Raw genomic sequence first — 21,235 nt, forward strand, 5'->3', positions numbered from 1 at the left:
TTACTGTTCTAATGCGGAGTGTTGCGCATTGTGTGTGTGTGTGTGTGTGTGTGTGTGTGTGTGTGTGTGTGAGAGAGAGAGACCGCGTCCCATCACAGTAGAGTCAGCTGTCTTAATCGCAGCTTGTGTACTGCATCATTACTGTGTCTGTCACGCGACTCTCTTCCGCTTTCGGGCTTGAACTGATGGTAAAACTAATGACATTATTTACTGTCTTTACATTTATTTTGAAAGATGAAGCTCGCTATTATGGTAAGGGGTGTTACATTTCTGACAAGTGCTTGCGATGTTCAGCCAATCACAATGCACTGGGTCAGCTGGCCAATCAGAGCAGACTACGCTTGTCGGAAGGAGGGACTTTGTAGAAAACGAAGCGTTTGAGAGAGGCGGGGCATATAGGACCTACAATAATGTACAGTATTTGAAAAAGAATGTGTTTTTTGAACATTAAAGCATGTCAACATATTCTGTTACACCAAATACACAAAATAATGATCTTTAAAAAAAAGCATCATATGACCCCTTTAAAGAATTTATATTTTGGAATAGATAAATAAATTAACAATTATTTAATTAATTATTTAGTTTTTTGGAACTACAAGTAAATAATCATTAGATTAAATTGTGCCATTTCTGTTGTCATGTTTGTAGACTAGATGTTAAATGTGGAATTGCCTGTATGTATTTTGATGTCTGTGATATAGGTTTGGAGTGATAATGGCGGAGCGGGTGTTGGTCATCGGCAGTGGCGGACGGGAACATGCGCTAGCATGGAAGTTAGCTCAGTCACCTCACGTTCAGCAGGTCCTTGTGGCTCCTGGTAATGCAGGAACCGCCAACAGCGGGAAGATCTCCAACTCCGGTGAGAGCGCTAGTCATCCAGCAGACCACAGGAGTATGAGCAGTGATTTTACAGCAACTACTCTAACACTGAGTTATTGATTAAACGATTGCCTACAAAATAAATGTAATTAAAAAATACAGGTATGACATTTATGTGAGATTATATTGTTTTATCCATGAACATAAGGCTACATACCACTTATAGGTTAAATGGCTTATACTTCTGTAATTAATAAAACTAAATGATCAATAAGCATAAAAAAAATACTTAATGCACATACAAACTTTTTGAGTACATGAATGCATGTGATGATAATTTATAATATTTTATCTTTATTTTTCCAGCGGTGTCTGTGAACAATCACTCGATTTTAGCTCAGTATTGTAAAGATCATAACGTGGGGCTTGTGGTTGTTGGTCCAGAAGTTCCTCTGGCTGCTGGTAAGATGTTTGTCATTATCACACTGATTGATGAAAAACAGGAAATTGTGGCTTAATCAAAATAGATGATGAAAGACATGTCTTTATGACATTAATGTATTTATGTTTACATATTATCACAGATAATCTGATTCATATTTGTGTACAAACATCTGATGAACACCTGAAATGGCAAGTTGACAGTCTAAAGTTTCAAGAATATTACATTTATTAGGGCTGTGCAATTAATCACATGCGATTGTCATACGCGTCTCGTCAGTAAAGCCGGTTCCATGATTGGTAGTAAATCACCATCACCTGTTTTCAAATGGAGTGGCATTTACTACACCGAGCCGTAGTTCACGGACAAGCTAGGCAATATTGCGTTCATAATCGCAGATTAATCGCATTTGATTATGAACGCGATATTGCCTAATTGTTAGTGAACTACGGCTCTGTGTAGTAAATACCACTCCAGCTGAAAGCGGGGACATGATGCAGTTTTTGAGTAAAAAGGGCACACGCCGCGAAGGCGGGGATATCCCCTGACACAGACTTGCTAGAGCCAATCAGAATCAAGTGAAAATGGTCCCTGTATTTGCATGGTAGTGGACCTGGTTGAAAACCCCATGCTCTAAGAGGAGAAGGGAGAGCGGGGCCCAGGTAGTCACTGAATGAGAATAAACATTATATTTATGATAGAAGCAGAGGCAAGCAGTGCTTACTATCGAGAGAAAAAAGTTGAAAACGATATCTTAAGTGGTACAGTGCATTGTGAGTCCTATAGGGAAGCAAAGCACATACATATAAAACACAGCACATTCTGTTTGTATGTCCTGAAATTAAGCAATGTGAATTTAAGGCTTTAGAGCTGTTGAGGCCATAATGCAGTGAGCGACTGTCTCGGTGCTTCGGAGAATAACCACACGAGGCTCAGCAGCAATAACCATGGTGAATATGAGATGAATACGCAGTAGGGGTGGGAATCTTTAGTCACCTCACGATCCGATCCGATTCCGATTCTGGGAGTCACAATCCGATTTCAGAACGATTCTTGATCTTCTTTTTTTTTTAGAACCCATTCCCAGCAGCACACAATGCTTCTAGTGGAGTGGTAGCGTACCCCTATGGGGCAAACTGTATCTTGTGCGTCATAAGCCAATGCTATCGCATCCACGGCCCAGTGGGATAGCCTTTGTTTCAATACCGGTAGACCTTTAGTGTGACTGCCGTAACGCACAAAGAGCTGTTCTGAGAGTCTGAGATTACTGGTGCGTTCGACATAGATGTGCAGGGTGCTGCGGATGGAAGTTTAATACAAGCGTGTGACGGAAATATTATGCCCCTTACCATATTGTGATGCCTTGTCCCGGCACGACGAGACAAAAACATTAAAAGCCATTATAAACGAGGCATTTGTTGCATCCAGTGGGGACATAATTACGGATTATAATGATTTATACTGTCTTTTTACGCAATGCATTGCATTGCGCCGCGTAAACATAAAACCATGTCTGCATTTGTGATCGGAGAAATGACAAACTACAAACGCTACTCTACACTGCTCAAAACTTGCGTTTGAATCGTCAGTGGCAAATTCTTTAAATATAAAAACGTACTTACAGTCTGTGAGTCAGAACAGCCGGCATTGTAGTCTACTCCAGGGGTTTTGTTATAGCGTCCAGGACCAAAGTCCTAAGTGGGGATAGTGGTTGGGTGGGGAGGGTTAAGCCGCGGAGAAATTTTATCACTATATCGTTCTTGCCAACTGACTGCTTGTCGATATCGTTATGGAAAGCTAAAATTGCTAAAAGTATAGCGTGGAAGGCGCATGGCCGTCATCTAAGCACTCTTGTAAAATGGACAGACTGGATGAGATCGAGCAGGTCGCTGGATCTATATTCTTTGAGCCGCACCAATTAGTGAAAACTTTCCATTTATGAGCATACAGGAGCCTGGTGGACGGGGCTTTCGCTTCAGAAATGGTTCTCATCACTTGCTTAGGTAATGATCCTGAAGTGGGTGGGCTCCATTGAGAAGACATGCAAGTCCCACAGCGTTGGGTTAAGCCGTTTGCCTGGGAGAGAAGGTCCCTCCTCACAGGAATAGGCCATGGAGGGCTCGATAACATTCTGAGAAGGTCCGGGAACCAGGGTTGAGTAGGCCTTTGTGAATGGACCTTCTATGGACAATGCGAATAGACATGGACAGTGCGAATCGACAAGAGAAACTGATCTGCCCATAACAGCAGGCTTGTCGCGAGCGAGATAGGAGAGTGAGAACGGATGCCTCCCTGATGAATTATATACGCTACCACTGAGATGTTGTCCGTGCGAATGAGAACATGCATGTGATGAACTTGAGCATAAAAACTCTCGAGCGCCAGGTGAACTGCTTTGAGCTCCAGGCAGTTTATGTGCCATATTCTCTCCTCGACTGTCCAAATGCCGGACTCTGGGCGATGGTCGCAGAGGGCTCCCCAGCCTGTGCACGAAGCATCTGTTGTGATAACTTTCCCTTTCGCAAATCTGACCAAGTGGGACACCTTGTGCGTAGAGAGCTGTATCAATCCAGGGGTTCATGGTCTTTAAACATCTGTGCATCCCTAATACACGCATCAAGCCCACGTGCCAGGCTGATACGGGCACAAGAGTCTTCAGCCATAGTTGAAACGGCCGCATCTGCAGCAGTCCCAAGCGGCACACCGCTGAGACAGCTGCCATCAGTCCCTGCACTCTCTGAAAGCATTTCAGGGGGTGTGACTTGCCCACTTTGAACGCCGCTAGCAAGTTCATGATGGCTCTCGCGTGCTCTGGTAGCAGGTGGGCTCGCATGGAGATAGAATTCTGACTAACACCCAGGAAAGGGATATTTTGCATCGGTTGCAGCTGGCTTTTTTGGATATTGATTGTGAGCCCTAGATATTGAAGGTGGCTGATGAGAAAACTCCTGTAGTCACAAAGTTCGCTCACTGGGAGGGGAGAGGGCTGGGTTCATTCACTTGGTAAAAGTGCGTGGAGCTAAGGAGAGGCCAAAGGGGAGTATCGCAAATTGATAGACCACTCTTTTGAAAGCAAATCTCCGAAAACACCTGTGACGAGGGGCTATCTGTATGTGGAAATAAGCATCCTTTAGGTCTGCTTAGATAAACCAGTCCCGGGTGTGAACAAGCGATAAGATTCGTTTCAATATGATCATTTTGAATGAGCCTTTTGCTAGGGCGTGATTCAAACGATGTAGATCTAGAATAGGGCGAAGCCCACCGTCCTTTTTTGGAACAAAGAAAATGTCAGCTTGAAAAACTGGTCTCTGTCCTTGTGAGGCACAATCTCCATGGCTCCTTTGACGAGGAGATTGTGTATTTCTGCTCTTAAAACTGGAGCATTTGAGGCTTGAACCTCCGACGTTACCACGCCATTGAACCGGGGTGGTCTGCATGCAAACTGAAGTGTGTAGCTGTTTATTACCGTATTCTCCACGCCTCAGCAAACTGTAAAAGAGGCTTCAGCATGATAGGATCTGACAGCTCGCTGCTGAGTGACAGGGGGGCTGTGAAAAACGTGAGTGTGTGTGACAGTGGGAAGAGGGGAGAAACACTTTTTGTGAATTTTTAAAAAATTTTATTGCACAAACATGTGTAACAGACACAAAACAACATTATTTGCCTTCGCGTGGTGAGGCGAACAGGCTGAACATAGCTTTGTTTTCCTGCTGGGCTTCCTCCAAAGTCCATCAGGAATGTGGCTGGGCATTATTGACTGGTTTCCCTGACGTGTGGGGTCTGTGCTGCTTAGGAGGCGGGTATCACTGGTGCCACAAGTCCTTGGGGTGCACCGAAGGCTCTGGCTGAGGGTGGGGCATTGGAGATCTATCGGCTCGCGGTCTAGAGGAAGAGCACTGAGCGGAAGAGGAGCATGAACACATGGGAGGGGGCTGACCGGTGCATTTCGACATGGAGTGCTTTATCACCCTTGATTGTTTTTGTGCTTCGGAGAATCAATCTGCAGGGCCTGAATTCCGTTTTGGAAAAGGGGGGGGGGGATTTTTTTTATTTGAGGGGGGAGTTAGGGTATTTGTTTTAAACTACAATAATCCAACCTAAATATTTTGTCACCCAGTGTATTTGTGTTTTACAATTTATAATGTTGATTCTTTTTATATTGTAAAGAAGATACTTAAAATAACCTAGATTTCAAACTATGATTTTAACTTATTTGAACTAAAAAAAGACAAGTGAACAGTCAGTAATAAAATAAGAATGGATAAATGACAAGCAATGGTACAAGCAAATACAATGTCAGGATACAACTAAAATGAACTGTGCTTTTAAGTTTTTTTTCAGGTAGGTATAACAGTAATAGTCAGGTACTGAAATACCACAGAGAATAATAGTCTGTTTAACTTTAAAATAACACAGGCTAGTCTTTAGTGTATAAATAAACATTAATGACAGACAGCAGCATGTTTATTTAGGTTGCTGTCTCTTTAAGACCTCATGCACGGATCTGTTACACAAGTTTTGTTTCTCAACTGTTTACATTCTTTTAATAGCCGCGTTACAAGGAATCAGTAGAAATATGAGCAATCCTGCGTCGAAATTCAAGCCCTGCTCTGCGAGGGAGTCATCCGAGCTGCCAACAAGTCCCGAAGGACTGACGGGGGCGTTCAAAAGGACGGGCTTCTCTGCATCCTTCATATCTGTCAGCGTTAGCCATAGGTGCCTGTCCAGCACAACCAGGTTACCCATGGCACGGCCGATAGACGGCACCGTCATCTTAGTGGCTCGCAGGGCGAGATCAGTGGTGCTGCGAAGCTCCCTGAAGATTTCTGGATCCGAGCCCTGTTCATCCAGGCGCTTAAGCATCTTTGCCTGGAAGACTTGGAGGACAGTCATTGAGTGGGGGGCTGACGCTGCTTGGCCCGCTGCCATGTACACTTTTCCGGCGATATTAGTGGTGTGGCAGGGCTTGTTGGGGTGTACGGCAGCAGTCTTCACCCTCAGCGATGAATAGCTGCACAGATCGGCGGCATCCACCGATTTCAGAAGTGCAGAGCTGGAGATGTGGGCACGAGCCGAACATGGGGCGTGCCACTTCTTGGATACTTCATTATTCACTTTGGGGAAGAATAGGGCAGGCCTTTTATAGGGTTGGGTATCGTTTGGGTTTGTTTCGATACCGGTGCCAAATCGATACTTTTAAAACCGTTCCGGCGCCTAAACGATGCCTGAACCGATACTTATTTAAAATAAAAAAATAAATAAACAAAAATTCCCCCCAAAAATTATGGATTGGCCATTAGCACTATAAACACATGATGTCTGTTTCATTCATACTGGACGCCAGAGGGCGCCCCTATATTGACTGCGACAATATAGTTTATCTGTGTTATTTAAGCCATCTCTGGTATTTTCATAATTAAGTATATTTATAATAGGGTGACCATATTTTAGTTTTCCAAAACTAAGGCGGGGCTTCACCTAACAGTATATGTAGCAAGGTTTTTTTTGTTTGTTTGCTTTTGTTTTTATAATAAATAAAAACAAAACAAGTAGAAATAATAGAAAAAGAATAGGGAATGCTAGTGTTAGAGGGTCATTTTTAAATAAAAATAAAACAATTCAATAGAACAGATAATGCTAGTGTTAGAAGGCCATTATTTATAATAAATAAAAAGAAAATAAGTGGAAAGAATAGAGAGTGCTAGAGTTAGAGGGTCAAATGAAGAGGAAAGAGATGTGTTTTCAGTCGTTTCTTGAAAATATTAAGGACTCAGCTGCTTGGATTGAGTTGGGCAAGTCATTCCACCAGGAGGGAACAGTTAATGTAGAAGTCCATTAAAGTTTTATCATGGGTAGAATGCAAAATGTTTCAATACAAGCATTTCAGTCAATTGTAATTTATGCAATATTTCAAACCTTTAACCCACTTAGGAAAATCAACCCATGGCAACAGTTTAAAAGTAGCCCAATTCTGTGGAAAAAAACGTGGACTTGGCAACCCTGCATCCAGCAAGAGCTACAGGAGTCAGCTTTGACTGATCACAGGTCGAGAATAAGGAGAAATGACTGACAAGACCATGCTGGAGTATTTGCTGCTGAACAGATCCTGAGCTCATTGACAAATATCTAATCTTGTTAGATGTGCTCCCTTTACACAGAGTGCGTGTGATTGCGAAATCGAAAGTGAAAGTAAACAGCGCAAACGCTCATTCAAAAATATTTAAATACACCGCATCCTGAGAGCGGCTCCCTGATGCGCCAAAATTTTATACAATATTAGAATGTTTAAAGGAGTGGACACGAAAATCGCGGGAGAGAAACATGTTGCGGGAGCATGCGGAAATGGCCAGAGATTCAGCGGGAGTGGAATTAAGAAGACGGCCAAATCCCGGACATTTTGGGCAATTAAGAAATCAATTTTTGAAGGTCCAAAAAGAGGACATGTCCAGGGAAAAGAGGACGTATTGACCTAATTTATAATATATTGCTAATCGATGTATTCTTTTTTTTTTAAGTAGCAAGTAGTAACATATTTTCTGCCTCATTCTATGACAAGAAGCCTCATCAGATCACAAAAGGAAGCGTTTGACTGGTGATGTGGAGTAAAACGGTTATAAATGTTCTCTTTTGTTGGACAACAGGTTTAGAAATGTGAATACAAGGGAGGTTTAGCTTTAGGCATTTTAATTTAAGCATGTTTGGCTTAGTTAACGGAAGGCTACCTGCTGCCATCAGAGCAAGTGTAATTACTGCATCCACGCGCTTCTCGAATGCTCTCATTTCCCGATTTGTGCTTTTAAGTCGGAATGTGAAAACAACATGGACACTCTCGTTACTACAAATATGTGTTGGATTTGTATTATTAGAGCTTTCCGAAATTATTTTTCACGTGCGGTGCCGGTGATAATGCGTCTTACGTCCATTTCGGAGAAACGGAGGACAAATATTTCAATCAATCACTCAGGCATGGCACCGAAATCTGCGGTCTGATGCGGTTCTAGTACATACTGGTTACATAGGTACCGGTGCCATATTGTTACCGGGTTTCAGTACCCAACCCTAGCCTTTGAGGGCCTAGGCTAAAGAAACCACTCGTCCAGCCTGTTCCATTCGGGTTCAGTGGGAGGGGACCATTCTAGGTTGAGCTCTTCCACCGGCTTGGAAATGATGCGCAGCAGCTCTTGATCTACGTGACCATGTTCATAGCTTTCACTGCGATAAGAGACAGAAATAACTAATTAACTGCATTTTTTTTTTTTTATCGATTAATCGCACGTAACATTAATGTTTTGAAATATACTTTTATATTGCAATCATTTCAGACGATCTTCAAATTAATGTAGAAACAACATACATGTTTTGTTTAATTTTTTTATATTAGTATATTTTTAATTCATGTTTAATGACATCTTTTTTATGACTGAAGGAGAGTGTCACTAATACCAATACTACTGATGCTTCTAGAATTTTTTTTGTCCTGATGTTTAATCATTGTCTATAGCCATTCAACATTACAGTATAATTGAGAGCTATCAATTATAACATTTATTAGACTTGAAAAAATTACTTCTAATTTAAATGAACTTAAAACAATCTTCACATAAACCCATTATAATAAATTTCATTTTTGCCTTTGCCCTTCAGCAAGTAGAAAATTACATACATAGAAATTGATAGTTATCAAACACTAAATTCTAAATTAAAAATAGATGAATCCTTAAAGCTACAATAGTTATCGATTTCCTCTTTTTTTTTTCTTTTTTTTTTCTTTGATTTAACAGACATCATAGCTGCTGGGTTATTAGGTTATTTTGTCTGCTTCAAGAGCTTCCGCTGCTGAACATGACCTGAATCTGACACATGCATTATATTTTCTCACAACTCTGGCACTGAGAAGAAGTTGAAGTGCGTGTCTCCCGTTTGATGTGGTCGTAAAGACCTGCGTCTAAATAAACCCAATTCTTGTCAAGAAAAAAAGAGACCGAAGCAGCAGTTGTGAGTTGGATGGGGAAGCTTAGCTCTACCCCTGGGTAAAAATATTTTTAACACGTTAAACTGAAATAATTAGTCACCTGTGTTAACATGCTAATTTTGACAGCACTAAAATATAAATGAAATAAAATATACGATAAAAACAATACTGTAGGGTCATTCTGTGTCAAATCAAACAAATTTCAGAAACTTCCCTGGCTCAAATAGTTTTTTGTCAATATTATTTTTCTGAAGCAAGATAAACATGTATAGTGATGAAAGCCAAGATATTAAATGTCATGGATGTATATTTACTGAGTAATCCAATATTTTGTAGAGTTGGGGGGGTCAAACTGAAAATTTTGACCAGAGATTCGGAGCCAGATTACAGACTGGTAAAAATTACTTTAGAAAGGTTGCAGCGTCATTGTTATTTTTACACACAGATTGGTATGTCTATTACTAAAATCTGTTGAATTTAGCAATCTTTGTTGCATTATGTGCCAATGGTGACCATTCAAAAATGGGAAAAACGCACTTTTCAAGTTTTGTTTTTTTCTCCAAAGTTCGCATGCCTGTAACAAATGAACACATGAAGTATTAAAGATATCTTAATGCCTTTTGGGTGGCTTAACAAACTTTGCTTTTGGCATCTTGCATTTTAAAGCCCGATATGGTTCAATTCCAGCGATATTGGAATCTAAATATGGCTCCAGGTGTAAATTGTTAAATGTACACATTTTCAGTGGTCAAAAACCAAGTGTGGGTCACTATGCATACAGATGATACTTCATTTATTGTAAAGAGGAATGTCTGAACAACAAATAGTGTTGAAATTAGAAATGTATATTGTTTCCCTCTATCAAAACAATTGCATAGAACATACCTGTCCGAGTGCCATAAATATTTGTTTTCCGAAGTTTGCGTGACTAGATGTCAAGAAGTATTATCTCAATATTGTTTTAGATTCTGGTTCTTAATAAACTTCTCTTTTGGAATCTTTATTTTCAAGACCCTATATCATTCAGTCCCAGAGAAATGGGGAGCCCAATGCAGAATGTTGAATATTATCTATTTTCAGTGGTCAAAAACCAAATGTTGGTAACTTTGTATATAAGTGGTTAGGGCTGTAAAATCGATTAATCACTTCCAAACTAAAACTGTGTGTGTATATAATATATGTGTGTGTACTGTGTATAGTTATATGTAACAAGATACATTTCTAGTTTCAACATTATTTGTTCTACTTGTTTAGCTTCCTCTTTATAAAAAAAAAAAAAAAAAAAAGTATCATCTTTATGTAAAGTGACCCACATATTGTTTTTGACCACTGAAAATGTGTACACTTTAACAATTTACTCTTGAAGTGGCATTGAGATCCCCATATCTCTGGGCCTGAACTATATAGGGCCTTGAGAACGAATATGCCAAAAGCAAAGTTTGCTAAGACCCAAAACCTAAAAGGATATTAAGATATCTTTAATACTTCGCGAGTTACAGGCATGCACACTTTGGAGAAAAAATTTGAGAAGTGCTTTTATCCCATGTTTGAATGGTCACCACTGGCACATAATGCAACAAAGATTGCTAAAGTAAAGTCAACAGATTTTACTAACAGACCTACCAATCTCTGTGTAATAATAACATCATGGAGCTGCCATCTTTCTGAAGTCATATTTAACCCCATGTAATTTGGTTCTGAATCTCAGATTAAAATGGTCATTTTCATCATACAAGATAGCAGATTACTCAATCAAGTTACATCCATGGCCTTTAATATTTGGGCTTTTATCATTATACATGTTTCTCTTTCTTTAGAAAAAAATATTGACAAAATCAAAAATTTGAGTGGGGGGCCTCTGGTTGAGTTGACACGGAATTACCTGATGCATAAAATTTTTTATTATTAAACGACTTTATAATAAAATAATTTACAAATTGCTTGTTAATTTTGTTAGACGTACATGCAGCCTCTAAAACTTTGCTTGCTAAATGTTAAAATTATTTTCATTGCAAATCATAAATGTTATATTTAAATGTAAGTGAATCTAATCTTTTGATAATGATTAGCAGATGTTTGTGCACAAACATGACACTTAAACAGGAGCACTTTCTGGATGATGCTCTCTAGTAGATGTAAATGCACTATATGTATGTATATATAGTATAATATATATATAGTATCTCACAGAAGTGAGTACACCCCTCACATTTTTGTAAATATTTTATTATATATTTTCATGTGACAACACTGAAGAAATGACACTTTGCTACAATGTAAAGTAGTGAGTGTACAGCTTGTATAACAGTGTAAATTTACTGTCCCCTCAAAATGACTCGACACACAGCCATTAATGTCTAAACCGCTGGCCACAAAAGTGAGTACACCCCTAAGTGAAAATGTCCAAATTGGGCCCAAAGTGTCAATATTTTGTGTGGCCACCATTATTTTCCAGCACTGCCTTAACCCTCTTGGGCATGGAGTTCACCAGAGCTTCACAGATTGCCACTGGAGTCCTCTTCCACTCCTCCATGACGACATCACGGAGCTGGTGGATGTTAGAGACCTTGAGATGCTCAATAGGGTTTAGGTCTGGAGCAATGCTTGGCCAATCCATCACCTTTACCCTTAGCTTCTTTAGCAAGGCAGTGGGTCGTCTTGGAGGTGTTTGGGGTTGTTATCATGTTGGAATACTGCCCTGCGTTCCAGTCTCTGAATGGAGGGGATCATGCTCTGCTTCAGTATGTCACAGTACATGTTGGCATTCATGGTTATCTCAATGAACTGTAGCTCCCCAGTGCCGGCAGCACTCATGCAGCCCCAGACAATGACACTCCCACCACCATGCTTGACTGTAGGCAAGACACACTTGTCTTTGTACTCCTCACCTGGTTACTCTTCACGCTTGACACCATCTGACCACGAACATGAAAATGGCTAATTGGGGCAAATTTGGACATTTTCACTTAAGGGTGTACTTACTTTTGTGGCCAGCGGTCTAGACATTAATGGCTGTGTGTCGAGTTATTTTGAGGGGACAGCAAATTTACACTGTTATACAAGCTGTACACTCACTACTTTACATTGTAGCAAAGTGTCATTTCTTCAGTGTTGTCACATGAAAAGATATAATAAAATATTTACAAAAATGTGAGGGGTGTACTCACTTCTGTGAGATACTGTATTTATAAAAAAAAATTTTTTAAATCCACTTGGCTCAAAATGGGACACAAAGTGGACTAATGCTTAACTATATTTGACCAATTTATATATTTTTAAACTGAATCATACAGAGAAAGAGGGGCATTTTTTTTTAGTTGCTATTAAAAGTTACAATTTCAGTGCTACTTAGAATGCTGACTGTTTTCTCAAACCAAACAGTTTTCCTCAAAACTCAAGCCTCCAAGTTTTGAGATCAACTAACACATGCAGAGTCAGAGTCAGAGTCTGGAGCTGTCACACGGACAGGTGTGATTTATCAGGACACCTATTTCAGTCATGTCTGTTAAGAAAGAAAGATATTTATGCTGAAAGAAAATGCTTACAGCAGCTACTGTATAAGAAATTGAAGTATTAAAGTATTACCACCGTATACAGCATTTTCAGTGTTAGTCTGGATATATATATATATAAATATGTATATGTGTATGTGTGTGTATATATGTATATATGCTAACTGATTGTCTCTCAGGTATAGTGGATGACCTTACTGCCGCTGGTGTGACATGTTTCGGCCCGTCTGCGAAGGCGGCACAGCTGGAGGCCAGTAAGAGTTTCTCCAAATCCTTCATGGACCGTCACAACATTCCCACAGCACGCTGGAACTCCTTCACTGACCCGCAGGATGCCTGCAAATACATTCAAGAGTAAACATCTACAACATCCACTAAATACAGCTCTGGAAAAAAATAAAGTTAAAATTATCAGTTTTTCTGGTTTTACTATTTATAGGTATGTTTTTGAGTAAAATAAACATTTTTGTTTTATTTTATTAACTACTGGCAAAATTTCTCCCAAATAAACATGTTGTCATTTAGATAATTTATTTGCAGAAAATTACTACTGGCAAAAATAAAAAAATAAAAATGGTGTTTTTAGACTTCAAATAATGAAGCACCCCCAGATCATCACCGATCCTCTACCAAATTTCACAGTGGGTGCGAAACACTGTGGCTTGTAGGCCTCTCCAGGTCTCTGTCTAACCATTAGATGACCAGGTGTTGGGCAAAACTGAAAATTGGACTCATCAGAGGAGATGACCTTACTCCAGTCCTCTACGGTCCAATCCTTATGGTCTTTTGCAAACCTCAGCCTGGCTCTTCTTTGCTTCTCATTGATGAAGGACTTTTTCTAGCTTTGCACGACTCCAGCTCTGCCCCAGGAGCCTGTTTCGAACCGTTCTCTTCATGCACTTCACCCCAGCTGCCATTTGCTATTCTTTATGTAGGTCACTTGATGTCATCCTATGGTTGTTGAGTGACGTTCGAATGAGTCTATGGTCATTCGGGTCAGTGGAGAGTCATTTTCACCCTCTGCCCATCTGAAGCTTTGTTGTCCCCAATGTCTGCAGCTTTACCTTGTTCTTATGAACCGCTGTCTTTGAAATTTTAAGGATGGAAGCAACCTGACGTTCACTGTATCCCTCTGCCAGTAAAGCCATAATTGAACCCTTCTTTTCCTGACTCAAAACATTCCTCTTTTGTCATGGTCAATAGTTATTATTTGATTCCAATTACTTTTGAGGTACTACTAGCACCATCAGGCTGGTCCTATTGCAAAAGGATAGTGATGACCACAGCAGTGGTTTTTATACTTTTCCTCATTAAATAAGACTTGGTTGAGGTGATCACCTAATCAGTCCTTCATTAGGCAGAATGAGGTTTGCCTGTGTTGGAATTCAACAAACACTGGAATAGAATGGCTGCCATACATGTAGAGATGCTGATTTCAGAAAAATGTGGAGTGATTTCTTAATTTTTTCCAGAGCTGTATATGAGGCAAAAACTTTCTCTGTGGCAGCAAATGAATGCAACATATAATAAATGTACATTTTAAGATGCATCTAAAAATCAAGTTTGCTGATGTATCATTTTATTTTATCTTTTCAGCGCTGAGTTTCCCGCTCTGGTGGTGAAGGCCAGCGGTCTGGCTGCTGGGAAGGGTGTTGTAGTCGCTCGGGATAAAGATGAGGCCCGAAAAGCCGTTCTGGACATCATGAAGGTCAGTCGCTGCGGCATCAGCGTCTCACTAATGGTTATATTTTCACAGCGGTTCTATTTGTTTGTCTTTGAAAGAATGAAATGTGTCCTTGAATGTTTCACTGTTCACGAAGTAACTCACTTAGTCAAAGCGCTCCAAACACAGCTCACTGAGGACACATGCTGGTCAAAAGTCAAAACCATTTCAGTAAAATCTTGCATTAGAAATCGCTGCTGTGTAAATCCTTAAATTATGCAGTTTTAATTTTTTCTTAACTTGTAGCAATTTGTGTGCATTAACTGACACTTTGATTATATAAATATGTAAATAAAATTAATATTTAACATAAATGATCAAATTAGTATTGTATTTATACAATTATTCTAATAAAAATATTTATTTATATATTTAATCATTCAAAAGCTGTTGTTGTTGCACTTCGCTCACCAAGGCTGCATTTATTTGATCAAAATAATGTCAAAATACTATTACATTTTAATATAGATGTTTTCTCTGTGAATAGATTGTGAAATGTAATCTATTCCTGCGATCAAAGCTGAATTTTCAGCATCATTACTCCAGTCTTCAGTGTCACATGATCCTTTAGAAGTCATTCTAATATTTTGATTTGCTGCTCAAGAAACATTTCTGATTGTTATGTTGAAAACAGTTGTACTGCTTCATATTTTTGTGGAATCTGTGATGCATTTTATTTTTTATGATTCTTTGATGAATAGAAGGTTAGAATAGAAAACATAATTTCTTTGCTGAATAAAATTATTAACATCTTTTTCTTGATGTTTCAGGATAAGGCGTTTGGTTCTGCTGGTGAGACTGTGGTGGTTGAGGAGCAACTGGAAGGAGAGGAAGTCTCTGTAAGTACTTCCTGGTGTTATTGAGCATCCCAGGTAATCAGATTAATTATTATTATAAATTTTTTAGGGTGCTAAGCCTATCGTCTGTTCTCAGTGTCTGTGCTTTAGTGACGGCATCACAGTGTCACCGATGCCACCGGCACAAGATCACAAACGTCTGCTGGATGGAGACCAGGGTCCAAACACGGGCGGGATGGGCGCGTACTGCCCCACACCACAGGTCAACAGATCCCCATATATCTCATGGATAATTACATGATACTCTTCAGAGAATACCATAGTACTGCCTATGGTATTTTGGTATCACTTAATGAACATTTTACCATTTCATTTGAGAAAAACTTCCATCAGATACACACAGAAACTCGAAGATCTTCACAACAACACATCATAATAAATGTTTGGTTAAATTGTGACTGAAATATATTATATATTATAAATAATATTACAAATAAATTGTAATATATCGTTTTTTATAAATAAATTATATTATAAATATAATATATGCTTCTCAACTAGTATTAGTAATGGTATTAAAACTATATTTCAACTTATTTTTAAAATATTTCTTAATTTTGCATTTGTATTTTTTTTTGAAATTGTAAAACTTTAAATCTAAATATTTTCATAAATGATGCTTCTCGATTAATAATAATAATAGCAATAATAATAAAATTATTAAAAACTTAAAAAAAATATTTAACCTTATTTTTAAACTTAATTATTACACTTATTTTTTAAAGAATATCACATAATATGTTAATTTTAACTGCAAACCTCTGTTGTGCAGCACTTTGTTTGGCAAAAAAAATAAAAGGAATCGTTACATTTCCATTTGATTAAATTGATCATGTTTATGCCTTCACTGTTTTTGATAATGCATTTCTATTAAATAAAAAATGCATTATTAAAATGTAATTAAACCATTAAAACAGTATCCAGAGATATTAAAATAATAATAAAAAAAGGAATTTAGAAAAAAATAAAATTTATTTCATGGGGCACTAAAAATGTTATATTTGCTAAACTTTTAACAAATTGTTAATAAATTTTAATAAATGTAATACGTTTCATTATTTAAATAAACTTGACATGCTTTTTTATTACTAAATTACTTTTAATTTGGGAAGAAATTAAACGGATTTCATAGGGCCCTATATTTTGATGATTTTATTTTTGATAATTTAACCATTACAATGAAATACTGAAAAATTCTAACAAAAAAAAGTAAAAAGAATTTGGTTAGAAATAAAACCGATTTCATAGGGCTCTGTATTTTGATGATGTTATTAAAGTGTGAATGATGTCTGTGTGTGAAGGTGTCAGAGGAAGTGCTGCAGGAGATCAAGAGGTCTGTTCTGCTTTGATTTGCTGCTCAAGAAACATTTCTGATTGTTATGTTGAAAACAGTTGTACTGCTTCATATTTTTGTGGAATCTGTGATGCATTTTATTTTTTATGATTCTTTGATGAATAGAAGGTTAGAATAGAAAACATAATTTCTTTGCTGAATAAAATTATTAACATCTTTTTCTTGATGTTTCAGGATAAGGCGTTTGGTTCTGCTGGTGAGACTGTGGTGGTTGAGGAGCAACTGGAAGGAGAGGAAGTCTCTGTAAGTACTTCCTGGTGTTATTGAGCATCCCAGGTAATCAGATTAATTATTATTATAAATTTTTTAGGGTGCCATTTATTTGATCAAAATAATGTCAAAATACTATTACATTTTAATATAGGTGTTTTCTCTGTGAATATATTGTGAAATGTAATCTATTCCTGCGATCAAAGCTGAATTTTCAGCATCATTACTCCAGTCTTCAGTGTCACATTATCCTTTAGAAGTCATTCTATTATGTCATTCTATTATTTTGATTTGCTGCTCAAGAAACATTTCTGATTGTTATGTTGAAAACAGTTGTACTGCTTCATATTTTTGTGGAATCTGTGATACATTTTATTTTTTATGATTCTTTGATGAATAGAAGGTTAGAATAGAAAACATAATTTCTTTGCTGAATAAAATTATTAACATCTTTTTCTTGATGTTTCAGGATAAGGCGTTTGGTTCTGCTGGTGAGACTGTGGTGGTTGAGGAGCAACTGGAAGGAGAGGAAGTCTCTGTAAGTACTTCCTGGTGTTATTGAGCATCCCAGGTAATCAGATTAATTATTATTATAAATTTTTTAGGGTGCTAAGCCTATCGTCTGTTCTCAGTGTCTGTGCTTTAGTGACGGCATCACAGTGTCACCGATGCCACCGGCACAAGATCACAAACGTCTGCTGGATGGAGACCAGGGTCCAAACACGGGCGGGATGGGCGCGTACTGCCCCACACCACAGGTCAACAGATCCCCATATATCTCATGGATAATTACATGATACTCTTCAGAGAATACCATAGTACTGCCTATGGTATTTTGGTATCACTTAATGAACATTTTACCATTTCATTTGAGAAAAACTTCCATCAGATACACACAGAAACTCGAAGATCTTCACAACAACACATCATAATAAATGTTTGGTTAAATTGTGACTGAAATATATTATATATTATAAATAATATTACAAATAAATTGTAATATATCGTTTTTTATAAATAAATTATATTATAAATATAATATATGCTTCTCAACTAGTATTAGTAATGGTATTAAAACTATATTTCAACTTATTTTTAAAATATTTCTTAATTTTGCATTTGTATTTTTTTTTGAAATTGTAAAACTTTAAATCTAAATATTTTCATAAATGATGCTTCTCGATTAATAATAATAATAGCAATAATAATAAAATTATTAAAAACTTAAAAAAAATATTTAACCTTATTTTTAAACTTAATTATTACACTTATTTTTTAAAGAATATCACATAATATGTTAATTTTAACTGCAAACCTCTGTTGTGCAGCACTTTGTTTGGCAAAAAATATAAAAGGAATCGTTACATTTCCATTTGATTAAATTGATCATGTTTATGCCTTCACTGTTTTTGATAATGCATTTCTATTAAATCAAAAATGCATTATTAAAATGTAATTAAACCATTAAAACAGTATCCAGAGATATTAAAATAATAATAAAAAAAGGAATTTAGAAAAAATAAAATTGATTTCATGGGGCACTAAAAATGTTATATTTGCTAAACTTTTAACAAATTGTTAATAAATTTTAATAAATGTAATACGTTTCATTATTTAAATTAACTTGACATGCTTTTTTATTACTAAATTACTTTTAATTTGGGAAGAAATTAAACGGATTTCATAGGGCCCTATATTTTGATGATTTTATTTTTGATAATTTAACCATTACAATGAAATACTGAAAAATTCTAACAAAAAAAAGTAAAAAGAATTTGGTTAGAAATAAAACCGATTTCATAGGGCTCTGTATTTTGATGATGTTATTAAAGTGTGAATGATGTCTGTGTGTGAAGGTGTCAGAGGAAGTGCTGCAGGAGATCAAGAGGTCTGTTCTGCAGAAGACTGTGGATGGCATGAGGGAGGAGGGAACACCATACGTGGGTGAGTTTGACAAACAGACACTACTAGCACCATTAACCTCAGTTTAATCCTATAAAGCCTGCAGTATCATATTTAATAGGCATCTAAATGATCAACATGATCTGTCTTTGCTGTTAAACCTGTTGCACACAGTCTGCTCCATTCCTTCTGTCATCTAATTGGTAGTTAAGACTTTTTTTTTTTTGCAAGTAAAAGGGCTTTTATTATAGCTGTACAAACATCCACCTTCAACTCGTGCATTATTTGTCTTTTTGCTATGAAATCTGATTTTTAAAAAGTGAACAAATAACTAATAATTTTAATAATACTTACTGGACTGAAGCAGCTTAGCTTTACTTGATTATTAGGGGTGGGACAGTAAATCGATGTGCCGATGCACATGTTTCCAGCCGCGAGACGTTATTGATACTCTGGCACCAAGTATCGATATTTTTTTAAACATACAAAAGATCTAAAATCATACCTATTTAAAATAAATAAAGAGAAAGAAAGAAAGAAACGTAAAAACAATTATTTTCAACTCTCAGTCTGACCCTTTGTCTAAAAATGATCTGGTTTAAGTGGGCGGTTCCTTTAAGGCTTTTCAGTAAATGGTCACCATTTTGATTGGCTAACATTTGAAACCGTATAAAAGCCCCCTCACTATTGCATGTAAGTGTTTTGAAAACATTATGGGTCCCACTTTATATTAAGTGGCCCTAATACCTGTGTACATAAATATTTTCATAAATGATGCTTCTCGATTAATAATAATAAAAGCAATAATAATAAAATTATTAAAAACTTAATATTTAACCTTATTTTTAAACTTAATTATTACACTTATTTTTTAAAGAATATCACATAATATGTTAATTTTAACTGCAAACCTCTGTTGTGCAGCACTTTGTTTGGCAAAAAATATAAAAGGAATCGTTACATTTCCATTTGATTAAATTGATCATGTTTATGCCTTCACTGTTTTTGATAATGCATTTCTATTAAATCAAAAATGCATTATTAAAATGTAATTAAACCATTAAAACAGTATCCAGAGATATTAAAATAATAATAAAAAAAGGAATTTAGAAAAAATAAAATTGATTTCATGGGGCACTAAAAATGTTATATTTGCTAAACTTTTAACAAATTGTTAATAAATTTTAATAAATGTAATACGTTTCATTATTTAAATTAACTTGACATGCTTTTTTATTACTAAATTACTTTTAATTTGGGAAGAAATTAAACGGATTTCATAGGGCCCTATATTTTGATGATTTTATTTTTGATAATTTAACCATTACAATGAAATACTGAAAAATTCTAACAAAAAAAGTAAAAAGAATTTGGTTAGAAATAAAAACGATTTCATAGGGCTCTGTATTTTGATGATGTTATTAAAGTGTGAATGATGTCTGTGTGTGAAGGTGTCAGAGGAAGTGCTGCAGGAGATCAAGAGGTCTGTTCTGCAGAAGACTGTGGATGGCATGAGGGAGGAGGGAACACCATACGTGGGTGAGTTTGACAAACAGACACTACTAGCACCATTAACCTCAGTTTAATCCTATAAAGCCTGCAGTATCATATTTAATAGGCATCTAAATGATCAACATGATCTGTCTTTGCTGTTAAACCTGTTGCACACAGTCTGCTCCATTCCTTCTGTCATCTAATTGGTAGTTAAGACTTTTTTTTTTTTGCAAGTAAAAGGGCTTTTATTATAGCTGTACAAACATCCACCTTCAACTCGTGCATTATTTGTCTTTTTGCTATGAAATCTGATTTTTAAAAAGTGAACAAATAACTAATAATTTTAATAATACTTACTGGACTGAAGCAGCTTAGCTTTACTTGATTATTAGGGGTGGGACAGTAAATCGATGTGCCGATGCACATGTTTCCAGCCGCGAGACGTTATTGATACTCTGGCACCAAGTATCGATATTTTTTTAAACATACAAAAGATCTAAAATCATACCTATTTAAAATAAATAAAGAGAAAGAAAGAAAGAAGCGTAAAAACAATTATTTTCAACTCTCAGTCTGACCCTTTGTCTAAAAATGATCTGGTTTAAGTGGGCGGTTCCTTTAAGGCTTTTCAGTAAATGGTCACCATTTTGATTGGCTAACATTTGAAACCGTATAAAAGCCCCCTCACTATTGCATGTAAGTGTTTTGAAAACATTATGGGTCCCACTTTATATTAAGTGGCCCTAATACCTGTGTACTTACATAGTAACTAGATGTGTACGTAGTATGTAACCACAGTGTAAGTGCACATTATTAGGGCACTTACTATACTATAGGTATTAGGGCCACTTAATATAAAGTGGGACCCATTATTCATATAAAACCATCATTTACAGACAAAACATTATGAAATTGTTTACTTAGAGTTTGTTGCAGCTGCTGTCAGA

General features: G+C 36.9%; 1 protein-coding gene across 1 annotated transcript in view; it reads left to right on the top strand.

The window, feature by feature from the left end:
- gart (phosphoribosylglycinamide formyltransferase) overlaps positions 1-21,235 on the top strand; it is a 90,549-nt gene that overhangs the window by 27,571 nt on the left and 41,743 nt on the right. Inside the window, exons 2-8 of the mRNA XM_016258477.1 lie at positions 705-862; positions 1,189-1,284; positions 12,928-13,102; positions 14,345-14,456; positions 15,242-15,310; positions 15,405-15,530; positions 18,749-18,836. Of these exons, the coding sequence (XP_016113963.1) occupies positions 718-862; positions 1,189-1,284; positions 12,928-13,102; positions 14,345-14,456; positions 15,242-15,310; positions 15,405-15,530; positions 18,749-18,836 (811 nt within the window). The 5' untranslated portion in view covers positions 705-717. The remainder of the gene's footprint in view (positions 1-704; positions 863-1,188; positions 1,285-12,927; positions 13,103-14,344; positions 14,457-15,241; positions 15,311-15,404; positions 15,531-18,748; positions 18,837-21,235) is intronic.

Source organism: Sinocyclocheilus grahami, unplaced genomic scaffold, assembly GCF_001515645.1.
Source record: "Sinocyclocheilus grahami isolate Dianchi unplaced genomic scaffold, SAMN03320097.WGS_v1.1 scaffold1691.1, whole genome shotgun sequence".
In the NCBI taxonomy this organism is placed as follows: domain Eukaryota; kingdom Metazoa; phylum Chordata; class Actinopteri; order Cypriniformes; family Cyprinidae; genus Sinocyclocheilus; species Sinocyclocheilus grahami.